This window comes from Euprymna scolopes, chromosome 37 (genome assembly GCF_053919585.1).
Source record: "Euprymna scolopes isolate OS-2025 chromosome 37, ASM5391958v1, whole genome shotgun sequence".
Classification (NCBI taxonomy): domain Eukaryota; kingdom Metazoa; phylum Mollusca; class Cephalopoda; order Sepiida; family Sepiolidae; genus Euprymna; species Euprymna scolopes.
Genome location: NC_136518.1, coordinates 71,347,725 through 71,362,326, shown reverse-complemented (window position 1 = coordinate 71,362,326; position 14,602 = coordinate 71,347,725). Strand labels below are relative to the sequence as shown.

At 34.0% G+C, this 14,602-nt stretch overlaps 1 protein-coding gene and 1 pseudogene across 7 annotated transcripts in view; one reads left to right on the top strand and one right to left on the bottom strand.

Annotated features, from left to right (window-relative positions):
* Positions 1–6,618, top strand: part of LOC145261221 (uncharacterized) — a 127,704-nt gene extending 121,086 nt beyond the window's left edge. For all 7 annotated transcript variants that reach the window (XM_080119572.1, XM_080119573.1, XM_080119575.1 and 4 more), the window contains 2 exons: positions 862–945; positions 4,534–6,618. In XM_080119572.1, the coding sequence (XP_079975698.1) occupies positions 862–945; positions 4,534–6,029 (1,580 nt within the window). In that variant the 3' untranslated portion in view covers positions 6,030–6,618. The remainder of the gene's footprint in view (positions 1–861; positions 946–4,533) is intronic.
* A 7,509-nt stretch (positions 6,619–14,127) lies between these two features.
* On the bottom strand, positions 14,128–14,272 carry LOC145261424 (U2 spliceosomal RNA; annotated as a pseudogene).
* Between the last annotated feature and the right edge of the window lie 330 nt (positions 14,273–14,602).

The following is a 14,602-nucleotide window of genomic DNA, read 5'->3' as shown; positions in this document are numbered from 1 at the left end:
AGGTTGCAGGGAAGAGAAAAGGGCATCCCCCACTAAGCCACAAAGTCTTTTGTACTCTGTCAAGGCAGGATAGGCTGTTTTTAGCAGCTCCTGCCCAGATATGGCAGCAGTATTCCATCCTTGGACGTACTTGGCATTCTTATCAGTCTCGGAGTTATTTTAATCTGTGATATATTTAGCGATTGCCAACTATCTCACCAAAAACGATATACTTAGTCTGGTTTTAGTCAAATATACTGACGTAGTGTTGCCAACAAACGAATGTTACATTCATTTCCTCATCTCGATCACCTAGCGATCTCCCGATCTTGTTCAAGCTGCAACCTGTGTTCAAATGTGTCAAACTTGCAACTCTAAACTTCCCCCAAGCGTCGCAAACTCAAGGCTGCCATAAAACCCATCACCACACCAAAAGCTAACTCCGAACTATATTGACTAATCATTTGTTCCCGTTCATTGTCACACCTTGATTAACAATCCTGTTTTAACTTTTTTTTTTTGTTCTTTTGTAAACCACTTCCCATGATCCTGTATTATGTCCAGGATTATCTCCCTTAACCAAGCAGTTTTAGTAAAGGGGGAGACTTTGTTGGTTCTCATTGGCTATACCTTCTCCTCCTACACATCGCTTTCATTACACTGAGGAAGACCGAAGGTATGGTTGAAAATTTTGTTCTCGGAAAAAGTTCTTTTTCAGAAGACATTTTGTATTCCAAACTTGTCAGCCAATAAAAGATGAATAAAGAAAAGATATAAACTTTTATACTTTTCGCATTAATTTTTTATACACTCTTTTCTATAAATATACACACATACACATATGATATATAATTTACTGTTTTTCTTTTCTTTATCTTCCAGATGATCCACCACTTTTAGTGAACAGCAACCTGAACTTCTGGGAAGGCTTCCACATCTCATCCGAACCCACAATGACATCTTCATGTGAGTCCAAAATAGAACCAAGACATCTTTCTTTTATTTTTTTTTTTATTTTTTGATTTAAATTTTTAAAATTCTTTTTATTAGCAAGGCTACCAGTTAGCCAGCAAGTCATAAAAAAAAAAAAATAACAAAGTAGAAGATATTACGGTTCTGAATTTTTTAGATGAGTATTGAATATGTGTATTATTTGGATTCTTTGGACTACTGTTCTCATCTTGAGTGACATTTTCACAACGATGTAACTTTCAGCCTTCAAGTGTTTCTTGCCCAACTTTGGAATCTTTCCGTCGAACTTGGGAATCTGCATGGAATTTCAAACGGAAGCCTTTATTTAATTCATGGGAGTAGCATGTTCTAATTCTGTCGGTCATGACTGGGTAGGAGTCATAAGTAATTTGAAATTGTATTTTGGGTGTTGCCCCCACTGAGGATTGAACTTCAATATCCAGAAGAGTAACTTTTACAACTGAATTTAATCAAGTACTCTATATATATATATATATATATATATATATATATATATACTTTGTTCATTCTCTGTAGACTCTGAAATATTTGAGCCGATTTCTTTTAATTTAAAACAATGGAATTTTATGTGTCTGGCAGTGATTTTAGATAGGTTTTGCATCAAAATTACCCTAAGTATCAAAAATCGATAATCGAAAACATCTGATTAAATAAGGAATAGTTTGATTTTTACAAATGTTAACACCCTTATACAGCCTAACTTTGCAAATGCATTTTAGAAGCTTTATCACCAAACAAACAGAAGGGCCCAATGTATGGAATCAATAGTGGGTTCTTTGATGAGACAGGGGTGCGTTCAAAATGACTGTTTCTGTTTAGAGCCGAATTGAACTATAATACCTAACTTCAGCATTAGTTTTATAAAATAAACTATAGATTCTCTACAATGCAATAGAGATTACAGTGTATTGTGGACTAAGTCTCTGCAGGAAAGCATGTTAAGCTTTCTCCCAGTGAATCATAGTGAATCCCCAATTAGAGCAGGGAATCAATTGATTTGATTGAAAAATCGGCAATTGTACCAATTTCAATAAAAATAAAAGTATTGGAAGTGTGGAACAGTTGTTCATCCTAATTTAGTCTCGGGGAACGTCAGGTCTCTCTGCTAGTGTGTGTGTGTGTGTGTTTTATTACGAATTCCATTATTATTAATGCAAACAGACAATACTAACCACACATTCGTGAGTTCGTAATAAAATAAGACATTCATGAAATACAATGAACATTAAAACATGTAGGTCCTGGGTTCGGTAAACCTCGCTGAAATAAAAATATGGGGAGACTTTTTCAAAACCATAAATATACAATAGACGACGAACAGCGTATGAAAATAACGGAAAACATGACACGCAGTGGTAACTTTCGAAGTTAAATTTTATTATAAAACAATGAACTAACTATGGTAAGGAAAGAATAATGCAATTAAGTGAAATAAAAAAAAGACGGGGAGGAGTATCTTTGTCTACTATTCGAAGATGCCAACGAGAAATATATCAAAACAAAAAATGTATCTTCAGTACAAACAAATGATGGCAAAATGAATTCAATGTCTTAATAAGCGAGAGAGGGAAATATTCACGGAGATGACTTACTGAGTTTATTCTTTTTTCTTTTTTTATCTTTTCTTTTTGTTCCAAGCGGTTGATCAAAATGTTTTTGATATCCGCCCCTCTGGATTAAGGCGCACGTTTGTAAAGTTCACCGTTTACCACCGTTGACGTAGTGTTTTTCACCGTTGGTATGGAGTTTCTTCCAGGCATTATCTCCTTTCGCTGTTGATGCGGGAGGGGGGGGGTCGATACCTCCTATCTCGACAACATCGCTGCCTCTGTCGCTGGGTGGGAATTTCACACATCCGTCGGTGATGAGATAAAATAAAATAACAAATAAAACGATACATTTCTCGTTGGCCCGAAATTAAATGTTTCAATTTTTAATTAATTACGTAATCCAAGTCATGGATTACGTCACAGTGTGTGTATATATATATATATATATATATATATATATATATATATATATATATATATATATATACTAGCATGGGTGCCTGGTGTTGCCCGGGTGTTTGGAGGTGTATGCTGAGCAAAAAAAAACAGTCAATTTTTTTTTAACTTTGACCCCTATTATGACCCCTTAACATTTATTGTTTTGGGCTCAAATCAAGTTAAGTTGTATCCATATCCAAGGAACCTATATCTAAAATTTCAAGTATTTAGACCCAAAATTGTCGGAGTTTGGTAGAATTCTCAAAGGTAAAATCGTTGAACTTTGACCCCTTAACAGCCAAATTTCTGTCCGAAAACCAATCACATAGATTTTCCCAAATCTCAGTACCCTGTATATCAAATTTCGAATTTGTAGACTAAAAATTGACAGTTATTGCGTAGGGAAATGTACACAGACAGACACACACACTTTCACTTTTATTTTATATATATATATATATATATATATATATATAGCGAAGATTGATCACTGGAGAAAAACCATCAGAGAAAATTGTAAGAGTTTTGAAGAACAGTGTGTAGATCTTGCTGTCTTAAAATGTGTCTTAAGAAAGCAGGACGAAAATATAATGTCAGAGAAATTACAACAGGAACTGAAGTGCACTGTATGTAGCAGATACCTTTTAGCAACAGCTGGTTTTGTAAATCATCTGAAATCACACAATCAAAGGCAGGAATGATAGTCTTATGAGGAGGCTTTTACAGCATATCCGGCAACACTAAGTTGTCATATGTGTGGTCTAATCTGCAAATCTAAAATTCACAATATTATCATGCGATCACCTTTACAAGGAGGAAAGTTTTTTTTGTTTTTTTTTAATTTTCTTCCTTTGAAGATTGTAATGCTGGGTATGGGACAGCCAAACCAGCTGCCAACGTTGCCCTTCTTTTTATTGAAACCAACCTAGAGCTCTTTTTAGTATCCTCGTTGTTCCCTTAAATGCAATTGTCTAGATCTCTTTTGCACTTTGTTCACCGGGAATATTAGTTAGGTAGGACTTCAGGTTTTTCTTCATAAGACCTGTGGCACCTATAATAACTGGTATGATTGATATCTCCTTTATGTCACATGTGTGTACTTCATGTAGGACTAAGGCTAGATTAAAAAGTCACCTACGTGCACACAATGCACAACACTTAATTGAAGAGATGGTAAACTTCTTGTATATGAGAGACAAAGAGATAGATTGTTCAGCTAATGCAAAAACAAAGTTAAAATTTTCAGTTTTTTTATAACTTTCTTTTTGAAAAGTTTCAGTTGAATTTAGTCGTGAGAAAGCAGAAGTTTGAACATATATTTTTTCATCATTTAATTTTCCTCTTCTCTTCCATTTCATATGGATACATTTTATTGAACGTTGGTTTTCTTCCTGGGCATATTTATTTGGTAGAGGAAAACCAGCAGTGTGGAGACGTATTACTTTAATTACAGATCTGTCTTTTAAACTTTAATTTTTTTCTTAAAAATTACTATTGATTAAATTATTTTTTAAATTAAAATTTTTAGTTTTTATAACTTTCTTTTACTTTCTTTTTTTTTCTTTTTTTTCAGCCATCGACACCGTAGCTTCTCCGATGAGCCTAAGCACCGCGGCTGGTAGTCAAATCTCCTTTGAGAAGGACGGCGAAAATTACAAATGTTCTATATGCAACAAATCTTTCGGCTACAAAAACGGGCTCATCCGTCACGTGCGTCTCACCCATGATAAAGAGAGGCCGTTCCAGTGTAACATATGCTATCGCCGTTTTGGCTATAAGAACATCCTGCTTGAACACCAAAACATCCACTTTGGCATAAAGCCGTATGCGTGCAACCTGTGCGACAAGCGTTTTGCTGCTCGCTCTAACCTAGTCCAACATCGCCTCATTCATCGGAAACCTTTCTGCTGTTGTATGTGCAACAAGCGTTTTGACAAGGAAGCGCAGTTGCAACGCCATATGCTAACATGCCAAGGTGAAGCATTACAGTGCAGCATCTGCAATTACGCTGCAAGCAATCAGGCATCGTTAAATAAACACATATTCGATGCACACCCTCCTCAGTATTATGACACTCGGGACCGTAATCGGATGGGACTTGAAGGGGACGGTACAAACTGCTCGTCGAATGCCGTGATGCAGTCTACTGGCGGCAGTGAACCTATACTAGCATTCAGCCTGCAGGCACAGAACACAGAAACAGAATCGATGCGTAAAATAGACAATATTTGTTCGCAATTAGTCAGTCGAAGTAACAGTAATACCCCGTCAAATGATAGTTTTTTGACTAGCACAAACATTAAGCAGGAACAACCGTCCCCTCCACACGATTCACAACCAATCTTCCCTGTTAGTATCTCTGTAGCAAACGACCGGCACAACACAGATACTGGCCCTATCAATTCCAGCAACTCGGATCATAATCATTTTAGTAGCAATGCAAACAATAAGGACAATATCGAGGTTCCAACCTCTGTCTCTCATTCAACAGGCATGAGTCGTCTGGATTCTTCCAGCTGTCAACAGTCGAGTCCACATCTCGGTCAAGCATCAACACCACTTGATGATATGATACAGGTAATCGAAACCTCTACCCCAACGGACCAACAGCATGTATCGAACCAGTCGTACTCTCTTCTTTCACCACGGGACCATGCAAACTCTAGCACTAGCCAAACTAACAATGTCACTGCAGACTCTACGAGCAGTCTTTCAGGGATGCTTTCGGTGCTTCAAAATTTTGTGCAGCGCTCACATGATTTTGAACAGACATCGGCTGGCGTGTCATTGACGATAGCCCCCAAGAAGCAGACTCGAGATACTGGGACGCAGTTTTCAACGCGCATCGAAAGCATGCCCTCCGTAGAAGACACTCTGGCATACTACGTGTCGCAGGGGAAGCTATATAAGTGCACGCATTGTGGTATTTTGTTTCAGGAGCGGGGAATGTATTTCCTGCACAGTTCGTTGCATGGCACACACAACCCGTGGGAATGCAGTATCTGCCACAAGGACTGCCGAGACAAAAATGATTTTAATCTGCATTTCGTGAATCAGCAACATGTCTAATTAATTACCAGATCACAGGTCAGAGGTCAGGGGTAGCATTTGTAATTAAAAATTATAAATTAAGGAATTAGAAACTCCATGATTTACGTACCATACATCCAATACAAATTATATATATATATATATATATATATATATATATATATAGAGAAAGAGAGAGATTGTCCGGATGTGTTGAAAAGAAATCAATAAAGTGCTCGATCACTAATGTCTGAGAAAAAAAAAAACAATAGAAATTATTTACTTAAAAACTATGTTATGTATTTCAGAGACGTATCATGTTTTCATTAAGGTGGATTGGTCTTTTAAAAACTAATAAAAATCCAATCAAATCATCAGCGACTAACAAAATGAAAACAAATCAAACTCAATTCTTTGGTTTTGAATTCCAGTCTTTGATTTGTTTTCGTTTCATTAATCGCTGATGATTTGCTTGGATTTTTAACGGTATTTAAAATGTCAATCCACCTCGATGAAACCATGATACACCTGAAATATGTAAGATGGTTTTTAAAATAATGTGTGTATGTGTATATTTACAAACTTTGTTTCTTTCATTTTATTTATCCATTTAAATTATTTTATTGTATTTGATTAGTTGCATCTTTTTATTATATATATAAACTGAAATATTTTCTGATAAAAAGAAGGCTTCATATCAAGCAAAGTTGGTTTTGATAAAAAGGTAACAGCTGTTTCTTCATAGCCATACAATCAGAAGATTGATATTTACGAAGTTTGAATTCTATAAATAGATAAATCTTTATCCATCCAATTTACTATCAAACATTTTCACAAAAATCCATATTTTTTTTTTTTTTTTTTTTACATTGCAAATAATTTTATACATCACTTTGTATGTAAGACAGTATCAATAACAGTGAGGTATGGTTGGTTTGCAGAAGAGATTAGCAGCAGCATTAGCCGAAAAACGTGCGTACGCAAATTAGGAAGTGTGCACGAGAAGAAAAAAGGGGGGAAAAATGCATCACATGGTCGGGAGAAGCAAAGGGCGACATTGAGGAAAATAGACGTGTAAAGTTGAGGATGAGAATGGGCCAGCATGCGGCGGTCAGAGAAAGGAGAAACGCGAACCAGGTTAGATGGGCATGTGGCAGTGAGAGACTTTTTAAGTGATGTCGAAAAAGGGGAGAGTAATAGTAATAAAATCTTTTGACCCAGATTTTAATTTTTATTTAGTTCTTTTGTTTGTTTGTAACTGCGACGTTACATTTGGAAAGCGAGCTAAGTCTGTGGATCATTTAGACTATTTTTCACATTTTTATCAGAGGAGAAAAAAAATGAATGATTTTTTTGTGTAAATATTCAATACTGAACCATTTTTTTTTCCCTGAAACTTGAAGATTCATTTGTCCATAAAATTCGGACAAATACTCTGATTATGTGGCTATTAACAAATTACCGTTATGTCCATGTGTCATATGCCTTGTTAGGGGTAAACGTGAGTAAAAAAAAAAAAAAAAAAAAAATTTAAAAAACGGCTGATATTTTTTTAAATAAAAACAAATTTAGCCTGATACAAAATCTTGTTTTTGTCAGGAAATATATTAATTTATGATGTCTCTGGAATCACATATTAATAATCTTAGAACATCTCATATTCATTTAGCTTACATGTTTAAGTTTGATCTTACAACCTATATTATATTATATATATATATATATATATATATATATATATATATATATATCAAGAGTTTATTAGTGGTACAAAATTTATAAATGACAGTAAAGAGAGTTCCTTTTAACCGGAGTTGTCTTTCTCCATCTTCATCAGGAGCGACCGATGGCATTTTGATTTTAAAAAAGAAAGAAAGGGGACAAAATTTAAAAAAAAATGAAAATGAGGATATATTTATAATTACCATAAAATGTACAAGAGGGAAGAAAGGGAGAGGAACAGCAAAAAAAAAAAAAAGGTGGGAGGGGATTATATATATGACAGATATTGAAGAAGAGAAAAAAAAACTTGTACTCTTTTACGAGGGTTTTTTTTTTTCTCCTTCAATATCTTTTTCTGTTTGTTCTTCTCCCTTTTTTATGGTAATTATAAATATACCGTCATTTCCATTTTACTTTTAATTTCGTCTCCTCCTTTTCTTTTTTAAAATCAAAGTATCATCAGTCGCCCTTGATGAAAATGGAGAAAGACGTCTTGGGTTAAAGGAACTCTCTTTACTATATATATATATATATATATATATATATATATATATATATATGCAGGATGATGAATTGGAATCAGGACCCCCCCCCCCCCCCAGTTTTTATTTTTTGTATATCGGCCTTGATATCGGAATCAGAAAAAAATGTGCCTAGTTTTCGATGCCAAAAATGATTCTTTTATTGTTTGTTTTTGTTTCATACTTACTTTCCGTATTAATGATGAAGCAATAAAAAGCTCCTTGTCTTCATATGATGCTGCAGGGTGATGACACATCTACAGCAAAGGTTCCTCTTCCTCTCTATTCCGCATCCATACACACACCAATCCCCGTCCTTTCTTCCCTATTCTCATTTTTAGTCAGGAATATGTCATCCGCTTATTCAACGGTGGCTAAGTGGTTAATGGCATAGACTGAAAACCTGGTTGTGCCAAGTTCGAATCCAGTTCGTTCCACAGAAACACTTTCATCTAACCTATACCATGACCTTGTGTCTAACCTGGAGAGGATGTAAACTGCTATCGAAAGTAACATTTAAAGCTCATCACAGAAGTGTATTATTTGTGTTTGCAAAAATATATACATATATTAAATGGGGTTTCACAGTAATTCTACCCCCCCCACCCTCTCACAAAAAACAACTGTATATCTAAAATTTAAAAAGAATCCGAATCCGTAATTGTATTGAGATCAGTAATTTTATCGGAATCAGGAAAAATATTGGAATTATCCCATCACTAATATATAGTATGTTTTGGTTACATATCTGCATACATGGTTCAGTGGAATGTCAATTTAGAGAGACCCACCTTGTCAGACCGAAAAAAAGGAGTGACATAGTCTGATGAGGTAGGTCTTTCTAAATTGACATTCCACTGAAACATGTGTGCACATATGTAACCAGTAATGTTTGTATAATAAACATACTATATACCTGCTCTGTCCTTCATTGAGCACTCTTTAATGAACACGCAGATTTCATTGGATCTACATCTAGGAAACCAAATTATACAACCTTTACATATACATGCATATATATATATATTTTTTTTTTTTTTTTCATTCCAAACATGGCACAGTGCCACTTTGATGTAGGGGGCTACTATCGGGGACATAAGTTGCAGGGATACTATGTAGGGAGTTGAGCAGCAAGATATCTGTTCACATTAAACTTGAACTTCTGCATTTCAGTACAGTTGGGAAAGCAGAATCCCAAAAGGAAGTTCCAAAGTCAAGCACTTCTGAGGAAGAAACTATTTGAGTAGAAGGCTTTCTTATATCTAGGGATATCTACTGTGTAAGGGTGGGATCTGGCCGCTTGTCAGGTTTGTCGGGGTATTTACATCAAGGGGGGGTACAGGTGCTTCTAGTTCATCAGAGCATGCATATATATATATATATATATATATATGAGAAAAGAAATTAAAACTAAGTTGAAAGTTACAATCAAAATTTATTGTTCGACTGAATACTCCAAAAAACAATTTACAAAGTCCTTATTCCATGGAGTTTCAAAGAATGCTATTCTTGCTATTCTTCTCATCAGAGGACCGAAAGAAATCAGCAAATTATAATAAGCCCTACTCTCTATTATTTGTGTATTGAGCTTTTTATTTGATTGGGATTAAAATATATATAAATACAGATTTTACCATTGCTTATATCAGGTAAAAATGGCATCTCCTCTGATTTCACTATATATATATATATATATATATATATATATATATGGATGATTACTCGGACTTGGGAATCAGACTCGATATCAGAAAATGTTGTGCTCATTGTCTGATGTAAAAGTCGATTCTTTCAATCGTTTCATTTTTGTCTTTAAAAATTTTCCATCACTGATACTAATCATAAAGCAATAAATATTTGTGTTTTGAACTATTAGTAAGACTGAAATCTAAAGCCCCCCACTCCATGTACAAGTGTATTTTGTGTGTTTCTGAAAATATACATACATTTTACATGAGTATTTACAGATATCTGACCAATCCCTCCCTCCCCTTCAAAAAAACAAAAAAAAAACAACAACTCTATAGCTAAATATTTAAAGATTTAATAAAAATCAGAATCTTAATTGGTAATTGTACTGGAATTGGAAATTTAAAACAGAATCAGTAATTGTATCAGTCTTGGAGTCTTGAACCGTATCCCTAAGTAATCTAATTTACAAAATTTCCACTACTTACAATTACTTTGCTATAATCCCATTGAATAATGTACACCCATTAACCCTTATCCTCGAGTGGCCTCCGGGCCTTGATAAGTGGCAACTCTTATGTAAAAATTTATTTTTGAATATTGGGCTTGTCCTATTACTGATAATATATATATATATATATATATGAAAAATCAACATCTCGGAATCAGAACAGAGCTAATTCAACACAGCAGACCTTGTACACAAAGTGCTCAATATCCTTTCAGTTTTCAGCTAGAACTTTATAACAATAATAAATAATTAAAAGAGGATTATCTTAACATTTTACTGCAGTTTCATAGTCATCAAAAATGTGTTGTAGCCCAATAGGCCTCTGTATATTTGGATGCCACTTCAAACATAGCTGGAAACTGAATTTCAACAGTATTTTTCAATTTTATTGCATACAATGTTGTCGGTATGCAAAATCACATTTTCGTTAAAGAACAGGGCTCTATGGATAAATCTATCTTTAGTTGCGTTCACTAGTCGAATAGAAAAGTTACGAACCAAACTCACTTGATTTTTGAAATACGACATCTTTGATAAATTACTCGCAAATGCGACGGTTTCACTCTCAACATAAAGCCCTGAACAGATTCCAAATCCTCAAAGTTTCCAGATAAAAAGAGATTTTAAACCCTGGAATCAATTCATTCTATTTCAGTTAATTTAACCCTTAGGCTACGATGGTATTTTTACACACATTGCATACGATAGGTGTGAATTTTTTCACATCACACAAAATCAAGTCTAGGGTCTTTGATAAAGAATATTTTTATCAAAAAACAATACAAACATTCAAACATGGGTTTCATTCATTGATTAATGCACTTTGGGCAAAGAAGAATTTCGTAATCATTGAAGACACCATTGTTGCAGTTGTTTGTAAAAGTTAAAACTAGGTGTTAAAAAATTAATAGCCAGCATAGCCTAAGGGGAAAATATGATTTCGTTCTTGAACATATTGGTGTTCAAACAAACGTCTGGAACAAATTATGGTCGAGCATGGAGGCACTATTGTGTGGGTGTGTATATATATATATTTAGTGGAGATGGTAATTAATAAAAACTGGAGAAAGTGCTCAATACTGTTGTAGAGCAAATATGCTTTTTATTTTTTATTACCGTATCTTTCTGTTAAGTTACATTATTGTTTCGGCTACACGGCCGTTTTTTTTGGGAACATTTCTGTAAAAGTTTGAGGACGCTACAGACGGCCAAAAAAACGGCCGTGTAGCCGAAACAATAATGTAACTTAACAGAAAGATACGGTAATAAAAAATAAAACGTGTTTATATATATATATATATATATATATATATATATATCTTGATATATTTAGGCAGCATTTTTTCATTCAAGCAAAAATTATTAAATGCAACAGAGAAACTTTGCTTTATGATTCTTTTTTTTTTTTTTTTTTTTTTTTTAACTTTTGGATTTTCCGTATAATCTTTTTTGTATCAAAATGGAACATTTTAATAAAAGTTCCATGGTTGTTGCTGTCATGAGTGCTTTTAGTTCGTCCACGAATCCTCATTAGGTGTTGAACGTCCGAAGGAGCGAAAATGAGTTAAAAGTGGAAACTAAAATATACAGTAAACAGCTATATATATATATATATATTATATATATAATGTGTGTGTATGTATTTATTTATTTATTTGAGGGAACTAGACCTGGAGTCTAAAGAGCAGAGTTTATTTTAATGTATTAGTAAATGGATTAATACTATAAAAAGAAAAGTGTTCATTGTAATGTAGATATATAATAAGCTCAATAGGCATAGATATCCTAGAGCTATTTTAATATTGAGTAAAACGATTCATAATTTTAAATTAAAAATAAGTTTCAAAAGGAAAACTAACAAAATCACAAGATTGTACGATCGTTTCAGTAACGATGTTCATTTTATTTAAATCTACAATGAATATTGACAAATATTTGACAAAAGTTTTGTCAATTAATAACAAATTCTCCTCATCAGCCAAAATAAGGCTGGGGCAGTTAAAGACAGCAAATATATGTATTACATATTTAAGACAATGATATAAAAGTTTATTTTTAAATTTACCAGAAATCTTTACGCTTTAGTCTTTCGTTTTCTTTCTCTTGTTTTATTTACTAGAAAGCTCACCAGTAGCCTTCATCCCCTTTTTTAGGTTAACTTTTTATGTTTGTAGTTCTTCTGTCAAAATATGATGTAAGAATTACAATTATTATTTTATATTATTGCGCATATCTGAAAACTGTTAAGTCTCCCTTTGTTTAAACTAGTGAATGTGCAATATATATAAAGATGACATTTGTAATTTATTCTGTTAATGAAATAAGTAAAATATAGTTTCCAGCAGTGCATATCAGAAGACTGGTAAATGTACCTGTTCAATTAATTTGAAAGAACTACTACATATACAACATTTTGGTGTGACCTCTCACATGTGTGTAAATGTAGAGCCTTTCAGGTCTATCACTATTTGAGTGACTGACATACAACTGACTATGTGTAAAGCAAGGTGTTTGAGGATTAAGTCCAACAATTTTGAAATTTTGTCCTTGAGCTTTATTTATAGACATGACCAAACTGATTTTATTGGGAATTGTAAACGCTTATCTTTCCTTATTCATTAGAAATGATTTCTTCAATGTGAAAACACTTTTTTTTTTTTTTTTTTTTTTTTTTTTTTTTCTTATCTCAAAACGTCATATGGTATTAATAATGCCATTTTTTATATATTATTTAATTGGAATTCATTATTGAGATGAGTATTATTTATTAATTTATTCTATTGCGGACTATTTTTGTCATCTTTCTTAGTTCTTTCACGGAGTTTCAGCCAACTATTCCTCTGGCCTTCGTCAGGTGCTAACCGCGACGGGATAGGAACTCTGAATCTCTTAACTGCATTCTCAGCAATTACTGCCATCCATAATTGTTGTCGTCTCACCACATTTTGGCCAAGTAAGCCTCTGGCCGGCTTTGGATAGGATTGAAACCGCTATCTTCAGACAATTCTCACCTGGAACCAGTGGCACAGTGGATAGAGATATTGAATCTCTGTAGTTCCAGGTGATAATTGTCTGAAGATAGCAGTTTTGATCCTACCCAAAGCCAGCCAGAGGCTCACTTGGCCAAAACGTGGTGAGACGACAACAATGCAGTCAGGAGATTCGGAGTTCCTATCCCGGCGTGGTTAACACCTGATGAAGGCCAGAGGAATAGTTGGCCGAAACGCTGTGAAACAACTAAGAAAGATGAGGATAATAATCCGCAATAAAACACATTGATGCCATTTTTGCATAAAAATAGTTTCAGTCGTTTCAATACTATCTTGTCTGATATCTTTTCCGCACAAGTTTAGATTCATAAATCTATATACACGTAAAGAAATGCATGTGTAGATACATTAAAAAAAAAATACGGTGATCCTTTAACAAACAAGGTCGATAGCCATTAGTCGCGTGCTCTCGTGTAATGAGTGAATGCGTGAATGTAGGATTGACATGAAATTCTTAAAGATAAACTAAAATGACCGAAAAATGGGCTGAAATGACTTAAATAAATAAAAAGTAAATGACTTAGAATGACTTTAATGAACTTAAGGATGAATTGAATGACCTTAAGAATGACTTGAATGCCTAAAAAAATAACTGGAATCCTTCAAAAACAACTTGAATGATCTGGAGAATGACTTGAATGGTTTTGAGATCGACTGGTTGTAAAGTGGGTGATCATTTTACATTAAATTAATACAGAAAAGTGATCCCCCACTTCATATCACAATAAGTACATCATGTAATAAGTCAGATACTACACTTTGATCTTGGCCAAAAGGCCAAGAAAAGCTTAAAAAGCTAAGAACAGCATGTATTAACAACAGACCTTTGATCTTAACCAAAAAGGCTAAGCACAAAAGTGTTACGGACAGACCAACCGACGGAGTGACTTATAGAGTCGCTTGCACGCGACTAAAAATGATGAGTATTGCCGATATAAAGCAGTAGGCAATGAATGATGGTAGTGTTATTTTCATAAGAACAAAGCGACATGAAGTCTTTCTTTTTGCCATTTATATTTTTTTATTAATATTTCAAGGGAATGACCTCATTATCAAAATGTATTTTTCAAAACTGTCAGAGGTTGAGCCAATTTTTCTGTAAGACGATGTGTCATAGGA